This window comes from Ostrinia nubilalis, chromosome 25 (genome assembly GCF_963855985.1).
Source record: "Ostrinia nubilalis chromosome 25, ilOstNubi1.1, whole genome shotgun sequence".
NCBI classification, from domain to species: Eukaryota; Metazoa; Arthropoda; class Insecta; order Lepidoptera; family Crambidae; genus Ostrinia; species Ostrinia nubilalis.
Window position 1 is genome coordinate 6,146,162 of NC_087112.1, and position 15,439 is coordinate 6,161,600.

Consider the following 15,439-nt stretch of genomic DNA (forward strand, 5'->3'; position numbering starts at 1 on the left):
CGGATGACAGGTGACAAAGGTTTCAAACCTTAGCTGGCTCGAGGATAGTAAAGTATGGTGGCGCTTATAGTGGCCATAGTGAGGGCCACAGAGACTTTGTTGCTGGTAGCCACCGCGGCTGGATTAGCCATGTCTGTCCTGTGCACTAGGTGAGTGGCTACACAACATCTTTTCTTCTAAAATACCATGCAGGGTTGACGTCCGATAGGGCAACAATGAAGGCCACGGCTGAGCAGCCAATCTTAAAATCCTTGGGACAGGCATGTATTCAGCAGTTGACGTCCTGTGACTGACATGATGATGAAGAATTGAGGAGCTTGATACTATTAGGTGACATTGCTGTAAAGAGCCACTAGAGTGAGTCGTTAAGCTGCTCCACGTGGCGCTCATACTGCTGCAAGTAGCCTTACTATTAGTAGCCTTGGCTGGCGTGGCCATGCGGCCGGCATCTGTCCAGCCGCCGCGCTCCCGCCGCGCCTGCTGCTCGTCAAGCTGCTCAACGTGGCGCTCACGCTGCTGCAGCTGGCTCTACTGCTGGTGGCCACTGTGGCTGGGGTGGCCATGCCCTTCCTGCGCACCAGGTGAGTGGCTAACGGTCGGCATCTGTCCAGGCCGCCGCGCTGCCGCCGCGCCTGCTGCTCGTCAAGCTGCTCAACGTGGCGCTCACGCTGCTGCAGCTGGCTCTACTGCTGGTGGCCACTGTGGCTGGGGTGGCCATGCCCTTCCTGCGCACCAGGTGAGTGGCTAACGGTCGGCATCTGTCCAGGCCGCCGCGCTGCCGCCGCGCCTGCTGCTCGTCAAGCTGCTCAACGTGGCGCTCACGCTGCTGCAGCTGGCTCTACTGCTGGTGGCCACTGTGGCCGGGGTAGCCATGCCCTTCCTGCGCACCAGGTGAGTGGCTACAAGATGGACAGGTTATATGGTAGAATGGGCCCACAAGAGTGAGTCATCAAGCTGCTCAACGTGGCGCTCACATTGCTGCAGCTGGTTCTACTGCTAATAGCCGTCGTGGCTGGGGTGGTCAAGCCCTTCCTGCGTACCAGGTGAGTAGCTAGTTCGTTCGTTCGTTTCAGCCACATGACGTCCACTGCTGGATAAAGGCCTTTCCAAAGAATTTCCATAACGACCGGTCCTACGCTGCCCACATCCAGGCTCTTCCCGCTACCAGGTGAGTGGCTAGCGTCTGGATACTTAACGCAGACGAATGCTCGAAGCAAGACGAAGCTCGAAGAAGGCCTTGCTATTGTCATGTCTTTCATACGCCCCGCACAGTGGTAACTAAAAAAAGATAGTGGCCGTGGCTGGGGTGGCCATGCCCTTCCTGCGCATTAGGTGAGTGGCTAGAGACTAGTTGGATCAGACTATGTCGCAGGGGTTATAATCTATGAGATAAGGCCACAAGAGTGAGTCGTCAAGCTGCGCTTACGCCGCTGCTGTTGACTTCGTTACTCGTTACTACCGTGGCTGGAGTCGCTATGCCTTTGCTGGGCACCAGGTGGTTGATTATTGCGTTTAATGTTACTAGAATGATTTGTCAATTTTCTCAACATGGCGCTCACATTGCCATGAGTTAAGGTGGCCGTATAATGAACCTCATAAGGGGCCATATATTTTGCGCACAGCTCTGTTACAATCTCACCCCGCTTACAAGGTGACACCAGTGTTAAAATTGAAGTTTATTGATGAAAATAGCACTAACATTTTTATTGCAACTTGTCAACCTCAATATTTTAGTGTAACCAAGAGCTGCCTTAAACAATACCACTATAATAATCTCATATAGTTCAATTTCTAACAACACTAACTCCCCAGAGTGCGCGTGCCAACCCTCGTGGTTAGCACGCCTGGCAGTAATGCTGAGGATAATCCCAAAAACCTAATAAATTTTTCTTTAATATAATAATCCCTTGTCTCCCCAGAGTGCGCGTCCTAACCACAAGCCTGGCAGTAATGGTGGGTGTTATGGTGCTGAAGCAATGGCCGGAGGTCACGCAGCTGTCGGAAGCGCTGGTGCGCCGCCTCAAGGAATACATCCTCGACTCGCGCCACGACAGGTAATGGGCGGACGAGGGGAGGGTTGTAACTGCTGAAGGGAGCGGGAATGGCACGTGCTCTGTCACGTGACAGGGGGAATGACAAGAGTATTGCCACGTGACAGGGAATGAATGACACGTGCTATGTCACGTGACAGGGAGAATGACACGTGCTCTGTTACGTGACAGGGGAATGACACGTGCTTTCACGTGACAGGGAGGAATGACACGTACTCTTGTCATGTGGTAAGAGGAATGACACGTGCATTGCCACGTGACAGGAGGAATGACACGTGCTTTCACGTGACAGGGCGAATGACACGTGACAGGGAGGAATGACATGTACTGTTGTCACATGGCAAGAGAGGCATGACACGTGCATTGCCACGTGACAGGAGGAATGACACCTGCATTGTCACGTGTCAGGGTGAATGATACGTGACAGGGTGAATGATATAAGGGTGACAGGGAGGAATGAGGGAGTAGGTATTCTCGCGCAAGTGTCCCTGCCATTTCCCCAGCAATAACTCTGTACTCAGCGGTTACTGCCCGACTATTCACGTTTGCCTTATGTGACAAGAGGGGTGGTGTGGCGGGATTATGTTGTACATCATAATATGTTAAAACGATCGTTACATTATGTAATTTTATAGTCTATAGCAATAATATTTTTTTAAATAAAAATTTACTTGAGGACGTCAAAAAATGTCATTGATTTCAGAGTGGTCGCGCCCGGTCAAGGCAAACGTCTTTGGCGGGCTATGTCTGACAACAGCTTATACATTTAAGCTTCAACCACACCAAAGCGCCATCGTTGGCGCAATCATAGGCCAAGGACGACCCATGACAGTTCACGCGACCTGTCATTGGCTTATGATCGCGCCGGCAATGGCGATCTGCACGCGTTGGTGTGGTTGAAGCATTACTTTTAAACTTTTTTTAATACAGTCAAATTTCTCTTTGCCTAAAATTTCGTTTCGACATACAGTCTGTCAAATCGCTGTCAAAAAATAAAATATGACGTCTATTCCGTGAAACTTAGATCGTAGTGAAACATCTGTCCTTTATAATCATTTCCGTCCGTTCGCACTCTATGGCGTACAGCATAAGCCCCGCCCACTCAGATGTAGCGTTACAGGTCCAGGTAGAAAACTAACAGTTGATTTCAGAATAAGCTAGAACTATACGAATAATAACGGTGTTGGGAATGTAATGGGTGACATTCAGGAGCCTTGGACGGTTAAGATCTAAAATTATAACACAATACACGCGTTGGGACATGCTTATAATTTACTGTCAAAATGAAGTCGGTTAAAAAGATTCAAATGTATGTGATTGGTCTTATTAATGAAACTATCACAATATGTTTTGGGGTCCTTGCATTATTAATACAGATTTGGAAGCAATAAACTATTGAGTATTGAGATTTTGGATATAAAAATGCAATAAAAAATTTCCTGGAGGATAAAGTATTTCTTTGGTTTAAATATTATAATTTAAATATGTGTTTTTAAACAACTTGATTTGTTGAAATGCTGGCCAAGGGTTTTGAATGTCAGCCATCTATTAGTTCGTTTCATATTTTTGTTACATTCACTCATGGCCACAATGTAATTTATAGTATCCAATTATGTATAAACTGGCGCTTCGTTATGTATAATATTGTATATGTATGTATAGCGAGGGTGAATCATATCACAAATATTGTATGTATGTTATAAATAAGCTGTTGGAGCAAATAATAATTTTATATATTTAAATATAAATGCTTAAGAGTTGATAGAAAATATCTATTGTCATACGAATGCCGCTGGACGCAATTGCAATAGGTTATTGTTTTGTTTTTTTATTTTTTGTTTATTTTAATTTTGCGTTTGTTTTTTTCCCTTCAGGTATGAGTGCAGATCGTTATGTGGTTGATTTTCGGGCGTTTTAGAGGAATTAATATTGCAATTTTGTCCTTCTCCGAAACGCCGCAGAAACGGCGCTACAGTGATATTCCTATTTAATTTAAGGCAGAAGTTGTAAGTAAACTCTTCTGTTTTCATTGAGTTTCAGGAAAGTGACATTTGAACCTGTCAATGTCATTCAGCGCTAAAATGTATGCTCAGTCAATCGAAAAAAGTGACAGTTCAAATGTAATTTTTCTGACTCCATTATAAAATTAGAGTAAACACTCTGATACACGTATCAAACAACATAATATTTTGATGTCATAAATGTAGTATAAATGTATATTCGCAGACATGGAACTAGTATCGATTTAATTTCATACTCATTGAATAGAGAATATTGATCATTGATATGTGTATCAGAGTTCGGACTGCCTATTTTAATTATTTTTATTACTTACATGAACAATAAATGTGATTATAATCGGGCTGGCACCCTGAACTTTTAACTGTATAATAGTATTGAATTGCAAAATGATTTATATGAAATGGCCGTTGAATTATATGTTCAAGTATGTTGTATGCTCTTTACAGAAATATCTAGGTTTATTCAAGAAATAAAAGCAATAAGAAAGATTGATTCGTAACTTTATCTATGGAATAAGCGACATCACATGTATCAAAAGCATCTTTAAATGCTTCTCTTAGAAAATTTCACACGATATCGTTTTGGAAAACTATTTATTATTAGCGATTTAGTTAATACGAGAGTTCATTTTTGTATATCTTTAAAGAAAAGGCTGAGTTAGTTGAAATTCAACAAAAATGTCTAAATATCTCGAATCGCCGACAGATAGAGGTCGATAACGTTTTATTGTTGTATTATTTCATTTGGTGACGGAGTTATGTTGTAAAGGTACGTTCACACTGTTACGAACGAGCGTCATTTGTTAGAGACACAAGGCCTGTTTCCTATGGCTATTAGGAACTTATCTGTCAGATAACTATTTAAACTGTTAGCGAGTTCAGTTTAACCAAGTCTTCTTTTGCACCAGTTTAGTTATGTCTTTTACAAAAGTCGCCACGTAGCTATGTGAATAGTCCTGAATTTGAAATGTTGATGTTGCGTTGGTATATGCACATGTATATAGTATAGTTTATCAGAGAGTATGTATTTCTAGCACGTTGTTGATTTGTGTTCGTGCGTACTGCTTGCGATGCCGGTGGTTGGTTTATATTTTTGTTTTGTTGTCATTTTCTTTCTATTGAATTTTCTTTTGGGGTGTTGTTGCCGTTCGACTATTTTTCATTCGATTTTCATTTTTTTGGATTGAAGTGATTTTTTACCTACAGTTCATGTTTGTGGAAAATTACTAGGGCGGAAGTTTCAACTTCCAGATAAATCCAATTAGTAAGATGCCAGATTGTGAATGAAAAATGTATCCCAATATCGAATGAATTTGTCTGATAGTTGAAAAATTTTCCCTCAATGTCACAACTCGCAAGCATGCCAGCGAACAGTCAAATATTTTTAGTGTTGGTCAAGGCAACTGTCAAGTGACAGACAGACCTTTGAATAATCGAGTATTTTTATTATTCTATAGCTTTATTGAACTGGTGATGTTGTCGGTTCGGAACGGGATCGTTATTATTAAAAACTTATTTATTCTATTTTAAATTTAACTCGTGTTGAGTTCAGCAACACCGATGTTGTCAATTTGTAATTTTAAAACGAGTCGTATACAAATTCTAAACTTTATTATTAGCTAATGAACCAAGCTAGATAGAGAGGCGGTTTGTGGATCACATGACCATTATTTTTTACTTACGAGTAGTTAGCTATCGATTGTTATATTTTAACTAAGTTAAGATTTTTATAAAGTATACAATAAAATATGCTTTAATACATGGTATCGGCAGACACAAAAGTAAGCTTATATCTCTGTACGTCTTAATATTTGTAGTGTTAATCTGTAAGTGTAACCATCTTTTGTTTCTGACTGTACCGACGTAAAATTATACTTTTTGAAACTATTTACTCTTGAGGTTGAAGTTAATCATATGACATGTTAAAAATATTTCAGTTACAAATTCTGTAAATTATTTTTTTAATCGAGGCTAAAATCGCAATAAAAAGTAGACAATTAGCCAGCGAAATCACAATTTCATTATTAGGTGTAATTGTATAATGCTCAATATTTATTTTAGTGATATTCGTATGGTCCATAAACCACCTTTTCTCGTTATTGGTGAACTACTTAGTGAAATCTTTTTTCTATTAACAAAACTATACATGATATTGATATTTATAATGTGAACATTCCAAAATTTCTTACTGAATTAGAACATTAGCAGCGGAGTTAGCGTAGATCCAGTTATGGCATTGTTGATGTACAAATAGATGCTTTTTACGTCTCCGATTCATGTTGTGTGTATATTATGTAAATATTTTTTTACACAGCGCTGTATAATTATATTGAAATGTTAATTTTAACGTTGAATACATCCATGAAAAGTCGCATGCAGAATATATTTTTGTAAGTATTCTGATTTTACTGGAGTAAATTATTGATAATGTGTAGTTTTATACTTTGAAAACTATCGCTTTGATATCATTGTCAGATCTAGCTCGTTCTTTTTGTACATGCATACATATCTTGAGCTATGTTTATGTGTTGTGTATTACTATTTTAGCAAAAATTGTGTTATTTATAATTTTAATGAGTAGGATAACTTACTCCAGTGAACAAGGTCTACCATAGCATCTGTGTACGATTTCTGTATATCCCAATCACTTTCGTATAAACCCTGTATATTTTATCTGTGTTCAAGCTGACCCATCGAAATTGCGAAGTGTTTATTTTCTGTTGCCGGCTATGAATTGAAATAAATCATCACAATTTTATTCAAATTGAAAATTCTTTTATTTCATTTTACCTCAAAGGAACTGACGAAATCTCACAGTGGTATGAAAATTACTCCCACCAAACTCGTAATTTGGAGGATGATGGTGTCGCCTGCATCTCACTTAAGATCAAGTGTGGTTGCTGTCAAATACCTGCCCCGTTCTATATAAAAAAATTAAAAACTACCTCTACCTTTACGTGTTTAAGGAGATAGGAATGGATATAATTGCTAAACTAAATAAATCTTCTAATCGTTCAAAAAATCATCGAGGGGCCCTCACCGCTAGGGGCTAACGATAAGTGACTGGACTTATCTCCCCCATAATCCACTACCTTGTATTCACACAGCGGATGCGGGTAATATTCATCATGGTGAACCACCACACCACGGTGGTAATTTTATGATTCAGAAAAGAGATGAAGAAAGGGAACATTGCTGATTTCTACCACTATGAACAAAAAGCGCACTCACCCGTTCTGCAATCCACCAGCACCAGCAGTTTTAAGACGTGAACCACGGCTCCCAATCTTTCCTCTGCCCTCGAAGATGGAAGATGATGAGACCAGCCTCGAGTCAATCGTCATATATAAAGCGCACTTCACAAAACACACTCGACAATATTTCAGTTCTCAAAGTTGGCTGAACAATTCAGGCCTAATACAGAACATCGGAGTGGACTTCTACGATAGAAGGTTCTAGAAAGAAGAGGCGGTAACTCCGATGCGGCGCGACGGCAGCCGGAGTGAGCCAAGTCAGTTCGTAGACTGGTATAGAATGCAGCGATTAATAGCGGAGTAAATTATTAGACAGAAGCGGGTAGGTAAAAAAAATACGAATGCCCAATGGCATTAATATTATTGAAATAATATCATCAAGTTATTCAACACAATTTTATTATTTATATAAAACATAGAAAAATAAATAAAAACTGTTAAAATAAATTAAAAGACAATAAAAACGTGGTTGTTGATTAATAAAAAATGCGGGGTTTATATAAAAATAAATTATTACACACATTTCATTCGATCAAACTAGATAGTTATCAATCGGTTATGTACTCAATACTCCACTAAAATGAGGATCAGTACTGTTGTAGAAAATTCAATAAAACTAGTATCTACGTTAATCTTTAAGACATAAGAAAGATATATCTTTTTGAATTATCCAAGTCGGACCATTACTTACGAAGATATTAAGTAATAAACATAGGCCGTTTTTGCCGCTAAAAGTCAACGTACGCAGGGCCGCGTGACGTCACTAATATCCGAATCGAGCGCAGCCGGCGTACTATTGGGATGGAAAATATTTTTTTCCAGCTAAACTATCAGTTTTAGAAAAAAACTTTTAATAACATTTATTCATCAAAATAAAGTAACCTATCGACCAGTAATTTTTAAAAATAAAAATTGTGAAAAATAAGTATCGCTATGTCCAAAAACCACATTTTCATAGGATTCGATGCAATGCGGAGACGCGGTTGGGGTGAGTGTAACTTAATGATTGTTTGTATTGAACATAATAATACATAATATGATGATGCTAATACCCAGTTTCTGGCGGTTCTGGCGGGGGGGGGGGGGGGGGGGGGTAAGTCATACCCAGCTTCTGGCCGAGGGGGAGTCATACCTAGCTTATGCTTATGGACTGGGGGAAGGGGCTAGCAGCCTTACCCAGCTTCTGGCCTGGGGGGGAGGGGCAAGCCTTACCCAGCTTCTGGCCTGGGGTGAGGGGGCGGGGTCAAGTCATACCCAGTTTCGGGCCTGGGGGGGGGGGGGTAAATCATACCCAACTTCTGGCCGAGGGGGAAGTCATGCCCAGCTTATGACCTGGGGAGAGGAGGGGGGCGGGGGAGTCATACCCAGCTTCTAGGCTAAGATTAAATAGATTTCCAGGAGGGAGCAGCTGTCCTTTCCCGCCCATGGGAACGGCGAATAGATAGGTAGGTACGTAGGTTTAACTCAGAAAAACTAAATAACAGGTAGGTATTGCGTGTACATCGAAATGATCTTCATAGCAATGTCTTGTAGCCTAGGCAGAGTGTATCTGCCTCAGCTATACCTTATTGTTAGAAGTAAATAAATTAATACTTATACATTTTTATATTTTACTTGGAAGAAGATATGACTCTAACAACACTTATGAACACTTTATTTGAATAAATCGCCAAATATACCACCGCGGAGACCCCAATCGCGTCTCTGCGTTCCATTGAATCGTATGAGCGTATGGATTTTTTGCGTTATTTTTCACAATTTCTATTTTTAAAAATTACCTATCGATAGCTTACTTTATTCTGATAAATAAATGTCATTACAAGTTTTTCTCTAAAACTGATAGTTTGGCTAGAAAAAAATATTTTCTATCCACGCAGTACGCCGGCAGCGTTCGGATCGGATATAGTGACGTCATCGTCCCCGCGCCGGGCGGTCAGTGAACTTTTTTAGTAATTTGGCCATAACTTCGTCAATTTTTGTCGTAGAACAAAAATTTTTGGACTGTATTAAGGATTTCTTAGCCCTATAAATCTGCATTCACAGCTAAAAATCGAAATGATCCTCATTCGGTCTGTAGTATGAAAATAATTTATCTAATTAAAAATCGATTCCCAAACATATTATAATCACATCATATCGACTGAATGCACATGTATAATGGCGAGAAATCTATGCACTATCTATACAATCACATACAACTATGCAATACATAATATTATCCAAAAATAAAATATGGATCATTCTATAAAAACACTTTTAAAACTGACTGGATTGACCTTACGCGATATTATTCAACATGTGACATGGATCTAGCTATTTGGGACAATTCTGGTTTAGGAGGAAGGGGGGGTTTCTCCATGCCATATCCAGAGTCATCCAGGTCACCCACGATTTGTATGGCACCTGCAGAATCGTCGTCATGATCTACGATCTCTATGGACCCCGCAGAATCATCGAGGTAGTCCGACAGCTCTGGTGGTCTGTAAAAAATATTTGTTCTAGCAAGATATTGATATTGACAATTTTAGTTAATACATGGACGTAAGTTTAAGAATGAATTTGAATATTAGAACAGTTATCTCGTGTAGGAAGTATACATTTTATTACACAAGAAAAAGTACCCAAATGTGTCTCCCACAGATAAAGAACAGTATGCCCATAGACAAGACAGAACAACACCCGTTACCTACAGCTGCTTGCAGACCAAGAACAAAGCTAATTTATAGTTTCACAAATTGAGGTTTTGCATTTGTGTGCAGTCGCAAACGATGACTAAGAAAGTTTTTTTCATTTATAATACTATCTCAAATAATATTAGTATTTTTGAGATAAGCAAAAATGTTTAAAGCAGTTTTAACGTAACTTCAAAGCTTAGCACTTGGTCTGCAAGTTGCTTATTTATACCAACATTCAGGACAGAAACAGACGAAAATATACATAGTAAATTAAAAAATACTTACATAGCAGTAAATAACCCGTGCTGTGATATAGACAAACAGTGCGACTCCAATATCCATATGTTACAGCAAGGTTCTGTATGTTTTATATGTAGAGGAAATATTTCAAAAGGAGAGAAATAATATAAATACTGTTTTACCAATTCCTTTTTATTTATAGGCCTTACACATTTGTATTTAACATTAAATGACGCTAGCGTACAGCTCTAAATAGTATGCAAGTAGGTATTATTAGTCTATACTCATCGTATCAATCCGACATTACCTTTATGTTAAAATAAATTTTGATTAAACGATCAAGATCGAGTGAAAAAATATTCCTTAAAATTATAAAAAAAATATTTTAATAAAACCTTAAAATGTCTAACAAAATAAAAATTTACAATTAAAATATGATTTAAAAATAAATCGTTGCTTCCCGAGAGGAATGTCACAATATAAAATGCTTTACAAAAATATTTCACAATAAACTTATGATAAAGTAATATACATTTCGATTAACTAATAGGGGTATTCGAAAAAATGGAAATAAGAATGGAAAGGAATGCCGAAATCCAAGGGAATGTTGGTGAAACTATTGGCAATATATATACTTAGATATAAATGGTTTTTGTGTACATATTTATATTATTTGTATATGGCTTTCTAGTAAGACTTATCACATAAACAATCCCACATTCACATTATTGCCAATTCCCACACACAAGCGATCGACGACACAATGTCAACCTTGTAAGACACGATTACAAAATGCAAGTAAATATTATTAATGTTTATAAAGTGCAAAATGATTATTAAATCTTGCAAGAACAAGAATTTTTTAATTTTAAAATACTTGCAAAACGAAGAATGCCTTATATACTGCGTCAAACTTGAAATATTTGTAGAAGTCAAGATTTTGTAAATTATTAGTTTTGCTTGAAAATTCTTATCTTAGTTGGTAACCCCATCACCGTTCAGTCTATTATTTTAATGATACATTAAGTTACCAGTCTTGTTCAATAAGTTAAAATGTTGAGTGTGAAAAATAAAATTTATGAACATAAATATTTATCTCAGGCATGACGCAGTAGAAACATAAAAAACAATACACCCTTTACAAGAATGTCAACTTTGAATCAATGGAAGCCAAAACGAAACCTCTATACACATGTGTATTATACAAGTATACACAGCTGTGTAGGTTGGACAGATAAGACAATAAATAAGATGCAGAGACACCCAATAGTAATTAGATTAATATTATATCTTAACTAAGCCGATTACTCAACAATACGAGTTTGTATCTTTCGGTAAAATTTCCCAAAAAGTTACAGTACTCGCCAAGAAAGAAAATTATTTACATCAAACAAAAGCTCTTCTAGAAAGTTTTTTCTTAACTGTTGATAAAATAGGCACGATAGCAAATCTATTGCTTGATGCTCACCGGGAGCCCCACGGCATCCAACGTGTTATATATCAGTTGGCATATTTATTTTTTTACAAACCCTTTATCATTTCTTATCTAATTAACAAGGTGCGCTGTATATTTTGTTTCTTGACGAATACTGAATGCATATTTAATTGAAATATTATAGAATAATAGTTTAGTGATACTTATACGTAGACAAATGCTAAAATCCTTGATAAATTCTATCGAAAGATCGTGTAAAATTGGTTAAATATTTATTATACCGTCGCGTAAAAACTCAATTCGTTGTATAAATTTATAAAAAACATTGACACGTCTGTAATACTAATCCTTCATAAGTACTAAGTTGTATTTAGCCGTTAGATATTATTAATAATACGACTGTTAAATTGTATTATTACTTCAGACCAGATTTTTTAAGGATTCGTGTACACTGGACTCCATGAGAAAATAATGCAACATTTTCTTCTGAGGATTTTAATGTAATAATGAGATGTTTTTGTCGAATTTCCAGAGAGGGTCCACTGTATACGAGTCCTAGGTCTTACCCTATCATTAATAAGTTACCCTTACAATTACGAGTGTTACGTACATCATATCCCACCTGACAGCACAAACCCACACCGACCGACTGAAAACCAGCCCCAATGCACTGCCAGCAAAAACTCAAAACAAAATTCTAGAACAATGAAAGAACTATGTATGATGTAAAATAAAATCGAACTTTATTACTTTTTGCTGACAGTGTAATTGTCAATAGCCAGAACTTATTTTAGTAATGGAATAATTTAAATATACTTTCTTGTACCAGTAGGTGGGCTGTTTGTTTAAAAATTGAACCTTAGTTGTAAACACTTGCTAGCAAAATAATGAAGATTGATAAGTTTGATTTGTTATTAAAAAAACAATTGAAATATATTCGTAGATTAATGATTTTGTCAGCAAGTGTACTTTTTAAAATCGCATTTTTATCGATTAGACGTTGCCCCCAAAGTAAAGATCAAATTATACGTCACACTTTATTATCGTATCGAGACAAAACGTAACACTGAGCGGTGGGCTTGAATATAAATTGAATGTAATTTGATTAAATAATATTCGCATAATGTAAATGTTACTGGCACTGTTTTAACAATTCGATGAACCATGTAGTGATGTTTTAAATTATTTTAACTCATCAATAGTGTCAGTTGTTTTGGACTATTCAATTTTGTATACCATAATTATCAGGTTTTGGTGGATACGACCTGCCCTTCCACATAACCCACCCTTGATAGATGGTTCATACTTTCATAGTCAATTTTCAGCAAAAAACTGACAAGGTGTATATCGAAGCCCACCGCCAGAAGGCTTTTAGTCTCCCGTAGACTTTAGACTTTTAGTCGGCCGATAGTTCAGTCGAGTTGTTACGTTTATGAAGTCCGCATATTCACCGATTTGGTGTCTGTTGATTTCTCATACAAATTAAAAGCCGACCAAACTATCGGCCGACTAAAAATCTGTGGTCTGGAGGGAGTCTTATGCCCGTTTTTACCATCAATCCCTAATTTCTAAGTGACCCCTATGAAAACAAATTGTTACCGAGACTGTGTTACCATAGGGATCACTTAAAAATTAGACATTGATGGTGAAACCAGAGGTGGAATTGTGTAAAGCAATCGTAATCATTTGACAGTTCATAACGTACGATTATTCTGTCAAACGCATTGTTTAACTGACTTTATCGTACGTTATGAACTGTCAAATGATTACGATTGCTTTACACAATTCCACCTCTGTTTTCATTAAGCTTGTAGATCTATCGTAATAGTTTTCATAAAGTGTGACGTAGGGGGTCGTGGTACAGACTTACTGTGTGGGCGCGATGTGTCCAGGCGCTGGGATGTAGTCGAGCGCCATGAGGCAGGCGAACACCGTCATGATCATCTTGGGCTTGCGTTCTGTGATGTCCTCGGGTAAGGCGTACACACGCGCTCCCATCCGACGCGCCATGCTGATTGCGTATTTCGCGTTTGCGTGCCTTTCCTGGAAAAACAAGCGAAAAGAAGAACGGTCACGCCCCATACAAAAAAAAAACCCCCGACAGAAACGAGACATACCTCAGTTTTTTTGTTATGTCTTAATTAGTTAAATTATATATTTTTAATATTCGAAATCTATGTATAACACCAAAATTGAAACCCTTTGTTTTTGTTCAGGCGTTATACAAAAACTAATACAAAATGCCTATTTATATTCCATAGCAGCTGTAATAGACATTGGGTACAAACATTTACCAATTTTGGTGATAAATAGGCATTTTGTATTAGTTTTTGTATAACGCCTGAACGGGTAATATTTTGGTGTTATACATAGATTTCGAATATAAAAAATATATAATTTAACTAATTAAGACATGACAAAAAAAACTGAGGTATGTCTCGTTTCTGTCGGGCCCGGGTCACAGATGACCGTTCTTCTTTGCTTAAGTACGTCAAAGTAGGTGTCAAATACTAAGCCCCACTGTAGGTTACAAGTTACGCCCCACCTTAGGTCACAAGCTATGCCCCACTAAAGAAATACAAACATATTTAGCTTGCCAAGTGGATTAAGGGGGCTTTTCTAAAAAAAAACATAGATGTGGATGCAACCACGTCCTAAGTTTGTTCAAAATCCAATGATGATGAGTAAATATTTTTCAGATAGTGCTGACAAAGCTGGACACTAGCAAAATTACCGAAGAGTTGTTTCTACCGTAGTACCGTACCGCATTTCAAAATATCCGTATATAAAATAAAACTTTTTTTCACGGAGTAATTTTTATAAGATGAACAAATATCTGGTGAAGGTCGCGGGAAGTACCTGGATGCGAGTAACGTGGACCGGTCGTTATGTAATTTTTTGGAGGATACCTTTGTCCAGGAGAGGACGTCATTTGGCTGAAACGCATAATTTCTATAAATTAGCTTACCTCCTGCTACCTTTATGATGTCGTCGGGCCACCTTGCAGCAGGTAGGTAAAAGGTAAAATAGCTGGAAGGCGCTCGACGCAGGCCGCTACCAATCGATCAACATGGAAATCATTGGGGAGGCCTATGTTCAGCAGTGGACGTCCTATGGCTGAGATGATGATGATGATGATGATGATGATGATGATGATGATGATGAGCGTACCTCCTCGTTGGCGCCGGGCAGCACGAGGTCGTAGTTGATGGCGCCGGGCTTGATGGCGTCCAGCAGGTCGATCACCACTTTACCGTCAGCCAGCACTTCGTCCTGGAAACAATAAATCATTGGTTACTTGTTTGATATAAAATCTTGAACATCATTAGTACATCGTATTTTTTTTCTAGGCTTTCGCGGTTTGCCTTTAGCCACAACGGTACACATGAGCACATCAAATTAAACACTGTAACGCGGCAACGCTATTTCATAACGTTTGTAACGTTATCGCGCGCGAACAACGCAACGCGAATCACGCGGAAGTATGGTGCCGCGCCCTTTCCTCGGCCAATCGGCGCGAGGCAGTCCCCCCGCGCGTCTCGCGACTCACGCGGAAGTTCTAGAAGTTTCCTCTTTCCTTCTTCCCGGTGCGCGACGCCAACGTGAACGGTCGATTTTGAGCTAGCCTATTTTATATGTGGAAATATGTAAATTCCCATGATTGTTTGCCACGAAAAGTTTGTTTAGTCGTAAGCTTATGTTTCAATAAATGATTATTGTGAAACCACGACTAAAACACTTATTTATAGGTTCTTAATGATAC

The 15,439-nt window shown here is 38.4% G+C and overlaps 2 protein-coding genes across 2 annotated transcripts in view; one reads left to right on the forward strand and one right to left on the reverse strand.

Moving 5' to 3' along the window:
* The window catches only part of LOC135084177 (transmembrane and coiled-coil domains protein 2), a 66,724-nt gene extending 59,881 nt beyond the window's left edge, over positions 1-6,843 (forward strand). The window contains exons 15-16 of the mRNA XM_063978915.1: positions 1,920-2,054; positions 3,926-6,843. Of these exons, the coding sequence (XP_063834985.1) occupies positions 1,920-2,054; positions 3,926-3,953 (163 nt within the window). The 3' untranslated portion in view covers positions 3,954-6,843. The remainder of the gene's footprint in view (positions 1-1,919; positions 2,055-3,925) is intronic.
* Positions 6,844-9,358: 2,515 nt separating this feature from the next.
* LOC135084186 (plastin-3) overlaps positions 9,359-15,439 on the reverse strand; it is a 65,470-nt gene continuing 59,389 nt past the window's right edge. Inside the window, exons 13-15 of the mRNA XM_063978927.1 lie at positions 14,848-14,949; positions 13,547-13,719; positions 9,359-9,806 (exon numbers count right to left, since the gene is read on the reverse strand). Coding sequence (XP_063834997.1) covers positions 9,614-9,806; positions 13,547-13,719; positions 14,848-14,949 — 468 coding nt within the window. The 3' untranslated portion in view covers positions 9,359-9,613. The remainder of the gene's footprint in view (positions 9,807-13,546; positions 13,720-14,847; positions 14,950-15,439) is intronic.